General features: G+C 50.6%; 2 protein-coding genes across 3 annotated transcripts in view; both read right to left on the bottom strand.

Moving 5' to 3' along the window:
* LOC149332080 (sulfotransferase 1B1-like) overlaps window positions 1-3,812 on the bottom strand; it is a 66,914-nt gene extending 63,102 nt beyond the window's left edge. Inside the window, exon 1 of the mRNA XM_089557031.1 lies at window positions 3,776-3,812. The gene's annotated coding sequence lies outside the window, so the exon portion shown is untranslated. The remainder of the gene's footprint in view (window positions 1-3,775) is intronic.
* On the bottom strand, window positions 208-13,207 carry LOC149332079 (uncharacterized). Of its 2 annotated transcripts, none has more exons than XM_089557027.1 (4): window positions 12,634-13,207; window positions 6,935-7,172; window positions 3,776-3,963; window positions 208-2,626 (listed from the first exon to the last, which is right to left on the bottom strand). In XM_089557027.1, exons 1-4 carry the CDS (start codon window positions 13,066-13,068, stop codon window positions 536-538), a joined length of 2,952 nt encoding a protein of 983 aa, XP_089413153.1. In that variant the 5' UTR covers window positions 13,069-13,207; the 3' UTR covers window positions 208-535. The 2 variants fall into 2 exon arrangements, with proteins under 2 accessions (XP_089413153.1, XP_089413154.1); XM_089557028.1 differs by having other exon boundaries at window positions 3,776-3,960.
* Between the last annotated feature and the right edge of the window lie 3,585 nt (window positions 13,208-16,792).

Raw genomic sequence — 16,792 nt, 5'->3', positions numbered from 1 at the left:
CAAATTTTATGACCGACGTCATAAGTCGGTGGTGTTAATGCAAATGCAGGAAAAAGAAGAGACCAGTAAATTCTCACACTTACGTATTGCTCTTTGGACACATTCAGCGTTACTGACAAAAAACGTTAAGCACAATTCCCGCCGCATTTTTCACGCCACAAACAAAAGAATTTCGCTCTACGGCTTAATGTAGACAATTTCACAACGACTAACACAAAGTTATCCACGGAAGAACCATGCTGCGCAAATATGCAAAAGTGAGAGCCACTGCACCCACCTGAGAAAGCTATAAGCACGAACATACGAGTTAGAAAAGCAGTTCTTTAAATAATGCGCACTGAGCACAGGTATGGCGAAGAATAGAGTATATGCAAAGTTTCTTCAAAGTTCTGCGTTTTCATATAAACGCCAGTTTTGATTACGGTTTTATATTCCCTGTTTACCACATGCGCCAAACGGTAGCGCGAACGGTCTTAGCGCGACGCAAAAAAGTACACTTGAAGAAAAGTTGGATCCTCAACGCAGAGCCACCTTATTAGAAGTAGTGGCACATTTCAAAAGCGTCTGTGTCTGAGCTTTGTGAACAGGAAAACGCGCTTACGAAGGGAGCAAACTTCTTGAGCGCTGTAGCACAGGCATGATTCGAGAGGATGCCTTTGCTGTCTCCAAGACAACCCGCGTGGCACGCGGTGATGAAGAACAGCTGATCAGCGCTGTAGCTCTCGAAGCCCTTGATCGGCAGATCGGAGTCTTCATCGCGCTCTCGAACATACGCCGCATAAGCGATGTCAATTGCATGAAGTTCGGGGAACAGCAAATAGCTATCCTTGACATAGGGGCACCAAATAGGACACGGCGCGTCCCATAGTTCTCGACGGGTGTCAGCGTCCAAGCCAGGCACAATTTTCCCGTCTCTCAGGAGGCACAGCATTGAGTTGAGAGCGTAGAGCAACTCCTCGGCGTACATGTAGCCCAGACCGGCGTAAAGCATCGCGCTCGTGCCATGGGCGGAGTAGAACGGAGGCGCCAAAAGAGCTACGGACATCGATATCACGCCCAGCGCAGCGTTGTACGAGCCGAAGCGCTTTACAGACAGCCTATGCACGCTTATAGCCTCAGCGTACTCTCTTGTATTCATGGCGCGCTGCAGATGCTCTCGGCTACGCAACCATTCGCGAAAGAAGCTTCCCGAGTTGTTGTAGGGTATGCCGTAGAACTTCTCTAGGTTTTCAATGCTTCCTAGGGGTTCATCTGGCCAGAAGATTGTCCTCGTTTTATTGATCATATCTTCGAGCATTGATCTTGTTGCTGGGTTGAACCTCGAAGATGAACGCACCTTGGCCAGAGTGACCCCCTTGATGCTGCTCATCGCGTGACTGATGGCAAGCCGCTCTGCAACTGGAAGGCGCATCTTGTGAATGGCCGTTAGTAGAGCGCCGTACGACGCATCCACATGAAAGGCGCAGAGTACAGACTGGTAAGACCTCCCCAGTGGATGGAGGGCCGCCTCGTTGAACAGCTCGTCGCTGGTTGCCAGACCCATAATTTGCACGAACCACCAAGATGTGTGGAACCAGATCTCCCTTGCAGTGTACGTTCTGAAGATGGTGTTCATCGCCTGCAGAACCATATCGTTTGTTATCAAGATCAGGCTGTTTTTCGTCAGTTCCGTACTGTTGACTTGTTGCAGCGCTACCTTCCAGTCCTCGGGACTTAAGTTCGTGACCGAAGTAAACCACGGTATCGTCACAATCTTGGGCAGAGAGTACGAGGAGTCGGCGGCGTCACTAATGTTGCCGAAGACGTGGCTTTGCATCTTTGCACTTCCTAGTAAGAAAGTCTCGTAGGCACGAGCAGGGGGCCGTCCGTTAAATATATTTTCAATGAACCTACGTACGTAATAAGAATAAACTTCCTCGCTTACCATAAGCTCATTTTGAATCCGACGAAAAATCGTTGCCACTGGGGAAGGGCTGATGATGACATGAACCCGTCGCGGTTCCATCTTCGGCAACAAATCGACACGGAACCAGAGGGGTAGGCCCCACAACACGGCAAGCTCGATAAGTGCCCGAAGAGGTCTCCAATAAGGGACCACTTCATCTTCGTCCCAGTCCCTAGTAGGCCAGGAGAAGACACGACCTTTGACGAAGTTCAGCAATTCCTGCACGTGGACGCTGTCATCGTTGCCGCTGTCCCTTTCCACACAGTCGCGCATCATTCTCAGGGGTCTGTCTAGTACGGTGGCGGTTGTGCTGGGCCTCAAGCTGGAGAGCATTATGCCCTTGATCCAATCGACTATGGCCTCTGCACGCACAGAGAATGCCAAGTTGCGGTCCTTGCTGGTCCAGCCGGAGCAAACGAAGCGGTCAAAATCGTCGCACGGAGCTGTTCCCTGGCTGCGGTTGATTCCTATTATGTGCGCGTGGCCCACACAATCCTCCGTCGAGCAGACTTGTGTGCTGTCCCTGTGAGTCCCGTTATTGCGCGGCATCAGAAAGACTGTCAGCACGACTGCGATCACAATGGCAACTGTTGCCAGGACGGAAACCGCGATGAATGGCTTGACCCAGTTCTGTTCTCTCATCGATGGTTGTGGTACACTTATCTTCACGTCGGCGGCAGGCTGCAACAGATACATCCAGGATATGAGGTGAAGGCGTACAGCGTTGTGTGAAACTTGTCGCAGTATTTCCTTTCAAGGCGACCAAAAATAATCGTGGTTTTTGACGTCGCATCAGAAAAGGGAACATTGTTGCCTAAAACACGTTTCGCGTCCTGGAAAAGCAATCAACGAAGGAGTAGCGCATTCACTAATACTCGAAAGTTGAGCCCTCATAGTATTTACAGCTAGGGCAGTGTCGAAGAAAAATGGAGGTAACGAAGCAACTCCTTCGGCATTGTGTTCTGTATGACTAAGGTGGGCTTGTCGTCAACCGAGTTACGTTGCTGAATACGTCAGGCATTCAGGTAAATGCTGCCAGTCAACCCACTGCCATAAAATGCTTATGGATCGTGCCCTGTGCGTCTCAACAGGAGACCATCTCTACTCCTGCTCAGGATCTTCAGTTTTCTTCGCCAATACTCTAGGTGTGAATGCTGTGAGGGTGCAACATGCGTGCTTTAGTTATGAAACCTCAACTTTCAGCGAAGCCAGACCCCAGTTTAGTCACTGTCAATACTTCTACACTCATCCCGGTCGCGTTTTGTCTCCTCCTTCCAATGCGTCGTTAAAAACAGCAACAACTACTCTGGGTGTACGGGGTGTTTCTCCTAAGGCTTTACACAATTTTTAAAAATCGGCTTTTTGAGTTAGAGGAGAGGTTTTATTGGCATAGCATTTTCAGTGGTGTAGTACATCAGAATACAGTTAAGACGTGCTAACTGGCAGGCTGGTTAACTAATATCCAATAGTTAACTTCTGAACTATTACTTTTAGGCTTCCGAATTATCAAGGGACATGCAGCCCACCGTAAGTAACATCTGTGTCAGTTTTTAGTTTTTCAAAACGCGTTTATCCTCGGCGATGTGGTCGAACAAACTTTGGCTATTTCGACTAGTTACGTACACTGGAAAGGTTGCTTTGCCTGCAAGCTTCTTGAAAGCGCATGAATTCTTTTTTTTTCTCAGAAGTGGGCTGCTTCCCCTGTGTTCTTCCTCGCGTTATATGTGTTCTTTGTGCGTGTGTATGTATGCTTACATACGTAAGCCCCTCCTGCTTGGGCCAAAGCACTGGCCTGCAGTATGTCCAAATAATAATAATAAAAGCACTCACCGCGTGCCGGAATTGCGCCCAGCGATCAGATCCGCGCCGTGTGTCCTGAGAAGCCCTAGTTGCGCCGGAGCCATCGGCCGCGGACAGCCGAGCCCCCGAAAGGGCCGATTCGCGCGAGGTGTCCTTTTTCACAGCCTCCATAGACGCCACGCCAACCGCCGAAGTCGGACGATTGTTGACCACTCCTGCTGCATGTCAAATATAATAAAAGAAAAAAATAAGAGCCCTAATGTGATGTTTCATGCGGTAACCGATAATTCCCTAAATTAAACTAAAAATTTCTTACTCCCGACCCTTTTTTCTCCGCAGCCGCTTGAAAACGGTCTAGAAGAAGAGAAACGGTTTCGGTCTTGCATTTCTCTGGAACCCCGTAATAATTTTTCTTTTCGCCAAATTTTACCCCTCAAATTCCTGAAAGAGGGAAAATTCCCCGAATTACACTTCACACATCACTGGAGCGCTAACTGATCGATTAATAAAGAGGGGTGCAATTTGGCCAAGACGCAAAGGCACACTAATACAGATTTGTTTTGTAGCTGTACTTATAGACGGTCTTAAGCTACGAGTAGATATTATATATTGTCCATGCTGTTGTCTTATGTTCAAGACATATTGTGTGTACTACGAAACTCTCTTTTATAAACAGTGTTTCATATTGTGTGTACTACGAAACTCTCTTTTATAAACACAGGCCGCCGCGGTGGCTCAGTGGCTATGGTGCTCGGCTGCTGGCCCGAAAGACGCGGGTTCGATCCCGGCCGCGGCGGTTGAATTTCTTTGGAGGAGGAATTCGAGGCCCGTGTATTGTGCGATGTCAGTGCACGTTAAAGAACCCCAGGTGGTCGAAATTTCCGGAGCCCTCCACTACGGCGTCTCTCATAGCCTCAGTCGCTTTGGGACGTTAAACCCCATAAACCAAACCAAACTCTTTTATAAACAGAAACCCTTTCTTTCAATAAAGGTCCTCGTTATGCGATCTTGCTATTTCCTAAGCATTCCTCGGCTCCCATATAACTGTTCACAAAACCTGAACCGTTCAGGCTACTCCAGGCAGTCCCTCATGTGCCGAAGAGATGAACTGCTGTCTTAACGAAAACAGCAGTCAAGCCAACTAAAATCGAGGTTTACTGAATCCAGAATTGCTACAACATGTTAACTATACAGACGGGGAGGGGGGGGGGGGGGGGGGGGACTGTCCTAAGGGCCGCGAACCACCCACTATACCTCTACACGACTCAATAGCGTTCGACTTGATGCTCGCATTGTTCTAGAACTTAAGGGTGTCCAGTTTTTCAGCGCCACCCAATTCATCTATCCAGGGAAACTTTCAACCACCGTCAACGCAGTAAGACTCTCCCTCTCCCTTCCCTTTATGTGCAGCGCATTTAGGACCTGGAAGCTAGCGTCCCTGTCCGTCATTTTAGTTTCGACCCCCGCTGCAGTAAGGCATGTGCCTGGATACAGTCACCACGATGGAGCTTCCCGCCGAAAGTAAATAAAATGACGACGTCCGGTTCTATCGGTAGACAACAAGGGCACTATTGCTTCTTTATTGGTTCATAAAGTGGACGATCGATCCCACAGACAGACTTGCCATGGCCCAAACACCCAAAGTGCGCCAGGCCACCATACTGAATACTGATTAAATTGAACTCTGATATGTTGGCAATGTGACAGCCATTGTACCAAGGTCTTCTGGACCTTTCTGCTGGGGAACGGCTCTTAGTCTTACAACCTAAACGTCAGTTTTAATAGAACATTCGCATATCAAGCATGCGTCAGATTGAAATGAATGAGTGTAGGACCTTGACTACAATGAAGGAGCTGTAGCATTCGTTTTTTTAACCCACATGAAGGGTTAGATACCTTTCCGAAGGAGGAAACGCGTAGCTTCCAGAAACCAAGCTAGATTAAGAATAAACTCAGATTATTGTACTACTAAACCAAGGAAGGGTTGAAGTTAGGAAGCATTTTTAGGAGTAGGGTATTTAAAATTGATGTGTCCTCACGATGAACTAAAGTTAACACTACATGCTCTCCCTTCATGGCCCAAAAAAAGCATCCGATGGCCATACTTCTGTATTCGCTGATTTTGCAATCCATGGTTTGATCTGACTGATGTCCCCAACACAGTGTCAAGCACGTCCAACATTCGCGCACAAAAAAAATGAATACTGGAAAAATCTAAGATACTGGTATAAAAATATTGGAGATAATGGCCTATTCTTCCAAGATGCAGCAAAATCTTTCTTTTATGGTGTTTCCATCGCTAGCATCGAGCAATCAAGGCTACCATAGAAAAGCAATGGGGAACGTTTTTGACGGTAGCAAAAAAAGCAAGCCTGCCGACGGAGGATCTGCGGATATATCGATTGTTATAGTGAAATAGTGAAACGTATATAGTTATAGTTATATAGTTATAGTGAAACGTAAACTTGAAATGGTTCAGAGACGAGCAGTCAGGTTCATCTTCAACAAGTTCAGGTCCACAGATTCCCCGTCACAACTCATGGCTGTCAACAACATACCTACCTTAGAGTCACGAAGATCTATAGCACGACTTAAATTTCTTTTCACGATGTATCATAAGTCACTGAAATTCAACGGACGGCCGTACATTCAACCATACCTGCCACGCGCATCAAGACACCGTCACGCTCACAATTTGCTGCCTTTCCACGCACGCACTAATTTATTTAAAAATTCCTTTTTTCCTCGTACAGTTAGTCAGTGGAACGATCTGCCGGCTGAAATTTTTTCCACTGACAATTTTGACCAGGCGCTACTTATGTATTTTGTAACGTAATATTCTTTCTGTGTCATTTTCCCGTCTTTTCATTCAGTTGTGCTTTTTATGTGTTTTTTCTGCGCAGTAGCGCATGCAAGTGCATTTTGTTCTGATTATGCGAAGGTCGTTATTGTGCAAAATTGAAATGCGAACTTGTTCATTTTTGTTCACTTTTTGCTGCTCCCCCCCATGTCAAACACAAGAGAATAACTTATCACTTGATGTTAATGAAATGAAAATGTTGTACACATGCCCACCTGCTTGGTCTCCTTGAGACCGCAGTACTTGTAAATAAATAAATAAATAAACTCTTTCCTGTTCAAAAATGTTTCTTTCCAGAATTGTTGGGTATGAAACGCTAAGGAACGAACCTGGCATTCGCTCTTTCTGGCGTATCTTGCTATGGAGGGGCGTGCCTTCTCGTGCTGCCGTTCGCACAGAGGATTCTCTGGATCGCCTGGTCGAAGTCGACGACTCCGCCCCTGGTGCTGCCGGTAAAGTTCCGGGTGCACTAGTACGGTCGCCGGTAACCAATTCCGGGGCTGGCGTCCGGGTTTCGGTCGCAGCAGGCACAGAAGAAGCTGTTCCCGAAGCTTGCTCTTGGGAAGGCTAGGGCACGTGCAGAGAGAAGGCGGTGACTCGTGCAAAGTTATTTCTATTGCAAAAGCAATACTACTTTCACTTTCAACTCCTCGCGTGGCGAGGCCGGGGTAGCTACCATTGACCTTTAGCTTGACCTCTGCTATGACGTCATACCATCTGCCACAAAAACCAGGCGCCCAACTTTGGATTGGATTGCATTGGATTGAATGGGATTGGATTGGATTTCATTGTATTGGATTGGGGATTGGATTGGATTGTATAACCGATGCATCACCACAAGTCTGACCACAAGCACCACCACCAGCTACACTACCAGCTGAACCATGGCGTAGCTACGGATATTGCTTTCGCAATTACCGGGCTTAACCAAGCTAAGCCACAGCCATTTTTTTTTTTTGCAAACTGAGCTGACATACCAAGAGAGAAATCATACTGTCACGTTGTAGTGACGGCAGTCCAGCGGTCAGGAATACAGCAACAAGGCTTGCAAACGAAGCTCTTTATTTGGGCTGACTTGCGCCCACAAAAGAACTGAATCACTCGGCGGCGGCGTAAGCAACAAACGTGCTCGTCAGTCGCCCAACTATGAATGCCCGCTGCTCGCGGCATCGTACAATTTAAAGCCGGCAAGGAAATTTCGAGATAACAGGTCGAGTTCATCTAGAGTAATCTGGAAACACGTAGATGCAGCTCTTCATGGCTGTGATCAATCGAGATTAGTCCGGTCGCTTCTCGCGTCACGAACAAAAATGATAACAACCCTTTCCTGCGGCCTTACGCGAACGATCGGACACAATGATACGTTGCAATACACGAGACATTTTCTTGACCGAAGAAAGGGAACATTTCTGCACATTTTTACCAGACAGGTAGCACACATTCTAGTTCAGCGCAAAAAATTGGCAGTGGCTTAGCTCTGCTATGACAGGATATACGTAGCGAAAGCGAGCGCAACGACGAGGCAAGCGGTGTGACGTCATGCCAGATGGCGCGGCGACTGCACGGCGTCCGCCAGCTGCGGCGGTTGCTAGGCAACGGCTCAAGGTCGGTCTCTGTGCCTCCTCGGAGCACCGCCACAGCGAAATCGCAAGTTCATGGCCAATGTAGCTTTCGCTACAAAACACCCAATCGTCGCATCTGCCTACGTGAGGCGCTTTGTTCTATGTAAACTGCAGCCGGGCACCGCCCGGTTCTCCAATGGCTACAACCATTTTCTCGACCGGGTGCCCGGCTCTCTATGGGGTAAAACGCTTATAAAATGGAATTCTGATCAAAATATTCCTTTTTGCGCTGAACTTAAGAAAGGAAGCCGTGAACATGGCGCAAATAATATATATTCTGCTTGACGAGGATAAGAATAATGACATTTAACGAAAATTGGAGGGACCACTTAAGCTCCGGCCGCCTTAGGGCTATGACGCGAATGCGTTTTAAATGCTCGATTGGTGATTCTCAGCTTTACACCCATAGATTCCTGGCAGTCCTCATCCTACATCTGGCGCAGTGACGCAGCTGCTAAACGATGCGTCACTGCCTTGCGGTGGCAGGTGCTACCACCGGTGGGGCTTGTGCGATCCAGGTCGCTCTTCCCGAATGACCTCTCACCACCAGTCCTTAATTTAACTGTTCCCTGCAAAGATGTTCAGTTTGCTCACAACCCGGTGAGCAGGTTGTGATGAAGGTACAATGTCACGTAAACCAGGTGGGCCACCTAGGTTGATTTTTCTGGGATTTTCCAGAGATGACGCAGCAAATTCAGGATAGCTTCACTGGGCTAATAATCGCTACTGAGAGTATATAGGTAACAAACCTCTTTTGCATACGCTATCTAAAAAGAACAAGGATCCTTAAGACTATAATGACGACTTGCTGCAGAGTCCCCAGAAGGACACTCTGCTCCACAATGTACATAAACCTTGTTTTTTTGTTGCGACGGTAACAATTCAGTACCGGTGCATTACAAAGTTTAAATAAATTGGTAAATTGTTTTTTGAGGAAAGGAAAAGGCGCTGTATCTGTCTCACATATATCGGCGGACACCTGAACCGCGCCGTAAGGGAAGGTAGGAAGGTAGGAGCGAAAGATGAAAGAGAGGAAGAGGTGCCGTAGTAGAGGTCTCCGGAATAATTTCGACCACGTGGGGTTCTTTAACGTGCACTGACATCGCACAGCACACGGGCGCCTCTTGCGTTTCGCCTCCATCGAAACGCGTACAACATGAACTGGTGGGCGAGTTGGTCTGATATATCTAGTGAAGCAGCGCAACGGCACAAGGCCAAGGGAAGAAGAGGAGGTGTTTGTCCTGAGGAGCGCTGTGTTTGTCCTCCTCTTCTTGGCCTTGTGCCGTTGCGCTGCTTCACTAGATATATCGAAACGCGGCCGCCGCGGTCGGGTTCGAACCCGTGTACTCCGGCTCGGTAGACGAGCGCTTTACCACTGAGCCACCGCGGCGGGTTACAAAATTTCGCACTTTTCGCTTTTTCAGGAGGCGAAGGAATGAGAGGAGTAAATTTACCGCCCCCTTTCCTTCGTGCCAATTCTTTGACCAACCTGGACAACAAGACCAGACATATCACGTTCCCCAAAACTCTTATGCCACGACTTTCACTGTATAAGCCCATCTGGACAGGGATCTCTCTGCCCAGATGGAGGTGGTAGGAGTATTAGGTCGCGACATACAGCGCCAAATTCGCTTATTCCGGAGAGAGCCCTGCCTGTAGCTATCATTGCAAAACAACGGTTCGTCAAGACTGACCAAGAACCTTTCTGTGCAAGACGTCCCCCCAATCAGAGGCTCAGCACTGGGACACCGCAAATGAATACTTTTACAGCATCCGATGGCAAAGGCTCGAGTGCAGGTCGCGTCGTTCGTACGAAACGACATCGCTCATGTCATCGACAACTGCGATCAATAGCTTACATAACGGATCAGTGAACCACTGATCGTTAATGACCCGTGTTGTTCACAGGACGAGACTGCTGTGCTGGCAGCTGTCAAAATAGCCTGTAGTGAAATTTGCAGGCCGTTTGGCCCCATTTGCTGACTCTGGTCACATGACGTCACGTTTTGCCGGCAGAGCAGCTAGCCTGCATAAAAAGCTCCCGCCAGGCCACAATCAAACCTAATCCAAAGAATCTCGGAATGCTACATAAAGGGCCGCCGCGGTGGCTCAGTGGCTATGGTGCTCGGCTGCTGTCCCGAAAGACGCGGGTTCGATCCCGGCCGCGGCGGCTGAATTTCTTTGGAGGAGAAATTCGAGGCCCGTGTACTGTGCGATGTCAGTGCACGTTAAAGAACCCCAGGTGGTCGAAATTTCCGGAGCCCTCCACTACGGCGTCTCTCATAGCCTTAGTCGCTTTGGGACGTTAAACCCCATCAACCAACCAAGCTACATAAAGGCAACCCACTCCCACGTGACTACAGCGAGCCAATCAATATCTTCGCTATTCAGACCGCAGTGGTGGCCAAGTGGTTCAGCATCCGCCTTGCATGCGGTAAATTCGGGGTTCGATCCCCACCGCCGGGCACCCACAGGTGATACAATGGCTACAAGCTTCCTTAGGCCTGGTACTCGGTTTATCTGGAGCGAAATGCTTGGGAAATGGGTCTTGGACCCCTCCTTGAGCAGTCGAAAAAACCTTTGCGCCATAGGGCTCTTTCGTTCAGTCACTCTTGAGCCATAGAATACCATAGTCATCATTATCATCGCTTCCCTATTCATTACGCATCTTGTGCGTGACCATCGCCACTCCCAAAGTATGCACGACCCCCTCCACAGCTGACGCTAAAATTCATGACAAGTGTGTTCGATCCCGGCAGCGGCGGTCGAATTTCGATGGAGGCGGAATTCTAGAGGCCCGTGTATTATGCGATGTGAGTGCTTGCTAAAGAACCCCAGGTGGTGGATATTTCCGGAGCCCTTCACTACGGCGCCCCTCATAGCCTGAGTCGCTTTGGGACGTTAAACGCCTATAAATCATAAGACGCGGTCTGTGCGCACGACGTCGTGAACTTGAACCGGGAAAAGTATGCGCACGACGCGACCTTAGCGCCCTCAGCCGCGGCGGCGCGCGCTCGATGTCGGAATGTCGGCTCGGCCGCCGCGCTAGCAGACAAAACTAAGACTAAATGCGATGTATCGCGACTCACAGATATGGACGTGGAGAGTGCCTTTTCGGCGCATTCAGACTACTGAAATCGGCAGCCGGACGTACTGCTCGGCGCGGCGTCGTGTGGTGCTGCTGCATGCTCACGCTGGCGTTGCAGTCTATTCTATTCCGCTTTATTTGAAGTCCTTTTACGGGGGTATCCGAATTGCTGACAGCGAGATTCGTGGCAGCTGAATAGTTGCGCTCAAGAGCACAACGCCGTGCTCGTGCCGTATCGCTCCGAATCAGAACTGACAACAGTCAAACCCCGACCCTAATCATCGTCGGGCTGACCCGCGCGCGGGACTCGATTTTCGGTTGGTGCTCCTGATCACATATAACAACAAAGTCTACGACATACGTCACATTAAGTTCTAGTAGTTCACAATGAAAAAGCACAGCCAGGCATGCGAGGAAACAGTGGTAAAGTAGAACTAGTTTTCCGGCAATTTATCAGAGGGAACAAATTATTTCTTTCCATTGAGTAAAAGTGCAGTGTGTGGCATAATAAGTCGTAACCAAAACTCCCGTGCCCGGTGGGCCCAAACTCAATTTGCATGTATCCGGTTTTTTTAAGTCCGCTGCTACTGCGGCCGAATATGTTTGCAAAGGAAAATTGGGTGACTAGTAGATCTACCGCAGATAGCCATGCAGATAGATAACCATGCACGCCGACGTACGTGTGACATTTTGCGCTGAAATTGTCTGAAGTGACATCTTTTACAAAGCAGGAAGGAGCAAATCTCTGATCCAAATCGATCGCGGATGGCGAGCGAAAAAATGTGGGAAGCAAAGCAACGTCGCGCGTAGGAGACCGTCTGGCGCTGGACTCGGTTTGCGGATGCTGCTTGCTCCGGGTCACATAGTAAGAGCAATTCATTACGGTACCGTCGTCAGATCTATGCGAGAACACTTGGACAGGGCAACGTACCACAAGGAAGCGGGGGAGCATAACCACGCCTACCGCACCCGCGATTCATTAGTATCACCAGCATGAGCAGCGGTAGCGGCAGACAACGCCGCGCCGTCCGGCCGCCGATTTCAGTAGCGTTTAGAGGGAGACTTCGGCATCGGGGCGGCACGGGCTCGACAGCCGTAGGGAACCTACATGTTGCCTGGCTGTCGCCTGACATGTAGGCTCCTACAGCCGAACCAGAACAGTCTTCATCGAGCGCGCGCCGCCGCTGCGCCGCCGCGGCGCTGAGGTCGCGTCGTGCGCATACTTTTCCCGGTTCAAGATCACGACGTCGTGCGCACAGATCGCGTCAAATCATAAACCAAACTGGCGCTGCCGCCTCTTCAATTTTGCCCTTCTCACCAGCTGCGAACGGTGGCCGAGTGGCTGCATGGCGTCGTCCGCAGCCCTTATTAGCCGCCTCGGCGGTTGAGCACTTCCGGTCACAGCACTGGGTTGAGCTTCCGGTGCACGGCTCGGTGTTGGCGCTGCCTGGAGCGGCGTCGGTGTCTCCTGCAGCGTCTTGGTAGATTGGTTAGAGACGCTGGAAGACGTGGATGCCGAGCGTCTGCTCTTCCTAGGGCGCCGACGGACGGATGTAGTTCCAGACGCCGCAGAAGGGGCGTCTTCTGCTCTGGGCAGAACTGTCGTGGAGGGAGATCCTCGACCTGAGATGAGCGGCACGGCCTCCTGGGGAGGTGTTTCCACGGGTAAAGCTTCGAGTCCCTCCGGACGCGTAGCAGGAGGCGAACGCTTTTCCGGGAACGGCATTTGGGACGGCGCCTGGTCAGAGGACATCGTGGTAGGCCCTTTTGTGGTCAGGAGGGACGAAATGGCGGTGCTAGCTCTTTGGGGGCTTCTTCGTTCTGAAGCACGCGGTCACGGGGCGATGCCGGAGAGCACGCGATTCTTCTTCTCAGTAAACAGACGCACACGCACGCGGGGGGGATTGGCCAAGGTACGGTGGTGAATTCCAAGGCAGTATTTGTGCGGGGGGGAAATGGGGGCGTGAGGCAGCGAAGTATACATACCATAACTACTTCCACACTATTAAAGCGCATAGATGAGGAAGGACATGTATTTTTTTTTTAATTTGAAATGGATTTTTCGGCTCCACTTGGCCATCCTGTCCTACACCAATTAGTTTGGCCGCAATGCGTTTTTGAAGTTTCAAGAAGTAGCGGTTTGGGGAACCAAATGTCATCGATGCGAATCCCTGTGATATGCTACGCTTTGATTCGATTAGTGATCTTATGCTCTGCAATGTGCTTAATCGTTTGACCCACTCCGAACATTATACACCAATTAGATGGTCCACAGTGTGCATAACAATGCTACCACCCCCGGTCCCACTTGAACGGCCTTTTTGTTTCATACCGACGCGACCACGAGTAACCCGAGTATTACAGCTAACAGTAATGCGCGAAAGGCATCGACACTTGCTTCGCTCAAGTCTTTGAAGTCGCTTCTGTGAATGGCGTTTGGGATGCATTCCCCGGTGCCGAAGTCGAAAAATGGCTGAGGCTTAGCTTAGGTTAAGCCTAGTCAGATGCGAAGCATATTGTCGCCGAGTTGCATATCGAGCACGCCGCTTCTTCACGCTCTTCATCAGTCTCTGTAGCACGCCGCAACTTTTGCTTCTCATTCCAACGAGCAGCCCTGTCTCCAGGAGGCATCTCTGTCCCGCGTACGCCTAGCAGAGGCAGGCGCACCCCCTTGTATACCGCCGCTCCAGCATCACGTGTTCACTACAGCGCACCTAGCGGCTGAAGCAGGAAACACATTGGTCGCGACGCCTCGCGCGACGGCGCGAGCTGGGGCCCCGTTTCTCCTATGTCATTACGTCACGCATCACGTGGTCCTCCTTGGTCGCGACGCCTTGCGCGACGGCGCGAGCTGGGCCCCCGTTTCTCATCTGCTGTGACGTCACGCACCATGTGGTCATCCTTGGTCACGACGCCTCGCGCGACGGCGCGAGTTGGGCCCCCGTTTTTCATCTGCTGTGACGTCACGCATCACATGGTATGACATGGAGGTCACGAAAGGTCAATGGTAACGACACCGCCGCGCTCGAGGAGCTGGGTTGGGCTATTTTAGTATGCTTCGCATAAAATAAAATTACCGAAGGCACTTTGGATATTCTAAAGTGTGTTTGGCGAAAGCCTTGTGATCAACCCACTGCCGCTTCCCTTGGCGCGTGGCGGGCTTCCCGCATGGGCGGTTTTTATTGTCGTTGGCGGCATTACGTGGATGGATGGATGGATGGATGGATGGATGGATGGATGGATGGATGGATGGATGGATGGATGGATGGATGGATGGATGGACGGACGGACGGACGGACGGACGGACGGACGGACGGACGGACGGACGGACGGATGAAAACAACTTTATTACACAAAAAAAAAATCTCCCAGGGTGGCCCCCTACTGGTCCAGGAGTCCACAGGCTTGTGCTTCACGTAAAGCCCGATCCACCAGCCATTTCTGGCCGGCGGGCTGAGCGGTCCGTAAAGCAGCCTCCCAGGAAGAATGAGTGGGATTGGGGATAGGGGGTACGGCCTTTGGGGAAGGACATTCCCAAAGGCAGTGGAAAAGTGTGGATCTGGGCACGCCACAGGTGCTACAATCAGGAGGAAAGATGGGGTTAAAGCATGAGAGACGGTGGGGAGGGGGGGGATAAAACAGCCTGTCTATAATTGTCGCCATGTGGCGCTGGATGAGGGCGACAAGGTACTGGGTACGGCCTTTGGCGAAGGACATTCCCAAATGTATTAGAAAAGTGTGGATCTGGGCATGCCACAGGTGGTACAATCAGGAGGAAAGATGAGGTTAAAGCATGAGAGACGGTGGGGGGGGGGGGGGATAAAACAGCCTGTCTATAATTGTCGCCATGTGGCGCTGGATGAGGGCGACAAGGTACTCTGGGGTGGTGGCAGTGTCATGCGGCTGAGTTTGTAGAACGTGGAAGCATATACGTAGAGGACGTTTGACTTCTTTGCCAGGCTTCTGCCTAGAGCTCTTGCCCTAGCCTCTCTCCTCCCTGTGTTGTGCAGGGGGCTCATGTTTTTATGCAAAGCATACTAGCCGCACAACCGAGCTCTTCCTTGCTGCGCCGCGCGCGGCCGCGTAGCTACCACTTGACCTACATCGGCGCACCACGCGATATGACGTCACAACAGCTGTGAAAGCTGGGGCTCAACTCGTGCGCTCGCATGCGGACGCGCAGCCTCCACCGGCGGCCTAACTCCCGCTCCTTCCGCTATGGGCGCTGACGTCACAACAGCTGTGAAAGCTGGGGCTCAACTCGTGCGCTCGCTTGCGGACGCGCAGCCTCCGCCGGCGGTATGCTTCGCATCCTAGGCTTAATCATAAGCTAAGCCAGGCCATTTTAAGCATGAAATGCTTTTAGCCCCCGTTGTCGGCAGTGTGGTGACGTCACGCCGAGACCGAGAGCCATCATCCGGGCACTGAAATCCACTCATCCGGGCACTGAAATCGAGTCATCCGGGCACTGAAATCGAGTCATCCGGGCACTGAAATCGAGTCATCCGGGCACTGAAATCCAGTCATCCGGGCTCTGAAACGAGAACATCCGGGCACCATACGAGACTTAACGAGATTTAACGAGACTCTCTAAGCCCTCCTACGCGACCGGCATGCAAGCAACGGTTGGCCTCCAAACGAGTCACAAAAAATAACTGCTGCCAGTGCCTTCTCAATGTTTATCAAGATATCAGTCGCGCTGTGCGTTTGATAATGCACGGAATTATAATTTCCGATTTCTAATAACGCCTGCAAAAAGCACATAAATGCCACGTACACTTCGTTGTCGTACGTGATCTCTTAGGGGCTTCGCGCATCGAAGCAAAGCTGCGCAGGTGCACAGGGGCCCGGGGGAGAAGCGCTGCGTTCAAAGGGCAAGGCATCGCGCCGAACGGGTGGTGGCGTTCCTCCCTTGCTTTACGGTGCGGTTCGGGTGTCCACCGAGATGACATAAGGCCCGTAAACATTTCATGCTTACTCTACTCTCGGTTACGGGAGAGGCAGTTTAAGCATGAAATGCTTTTAGCACCCGTTGTCGGCAGTGTGGTGACGTCACACCGAGAGCCATCATCCGGGCACTGAATTCCAGTCATCCGGGCTCTGAAACGAGAACATCCGGGCACCGTACAAGACTTAACGAGATTTGTTGTTGTTGTGACTGAGAGAAGGATGAAGAGGAAATTGCACGGGCCTGCTACTGGCTCGAGCCAAGCCACCACCGCTGCCACGTGCAGATAGAGGAGAGTTAAAAGATCAGAGGAAAGAGAAAAAGGAAAGAAAAGACGCGCGTCGCAGCAACAACTGCGTCCGCCGGAGCGGACGCTGCTCAAAAAGAAGCGGCCGAAGCCGCGCTCGCCGAAGCGAGAACAGATGAAAGAGAATTTTATTGGAGCCGAAGATGCGTACAAGGGACCGCAGTCCCTCAAATAAAGGCAGAGATGCAACACGGCGACTTACGTCGCCCCAATGACATACTC

Source organism: Amblyomma mixtum, chromosome 8, assembly GCF_055824585.1.
Source record: "Amblyomma mixtum isolate Tamu chromosome 8, ASM5582458v1, whole genome shotgun sequence".
NCBI lineage: Eukaryota > Metazoa > Arthropoda > Arachnida > Ixodida > Ixodidae > Amblyomma > Amblyomma mixtum.
This window is presented reverse-complemented; position numbering and strand designations above follow the sequence as displayed.

Bases quoted from the DNA above. Each gene is read 5' to 3' on its own strand.
- LOC149332079 (XM_089557027.1), bottom strand. From the start codon at position 13,068: ATGTCCTCTGACCAGGCGCCGTCCCAAATGCCGTTCCCGGAAAAGCGT. The intron at 7,173-12,633 runs GTGAGAAGGGCA...CACGTGCCCTAG, and splicing joins TCGGCCACCGTTCGCAGCTG to CCTTCCCAAGAGCAAGCTTC. The intron at 2,627-3,775 runs GTGAGTGCTTTT...TATCTGTTGCAG, and splicing joins GGGCGCAATTCCGGCACGCG to CCTGCCGCCGACGTGAAGAT.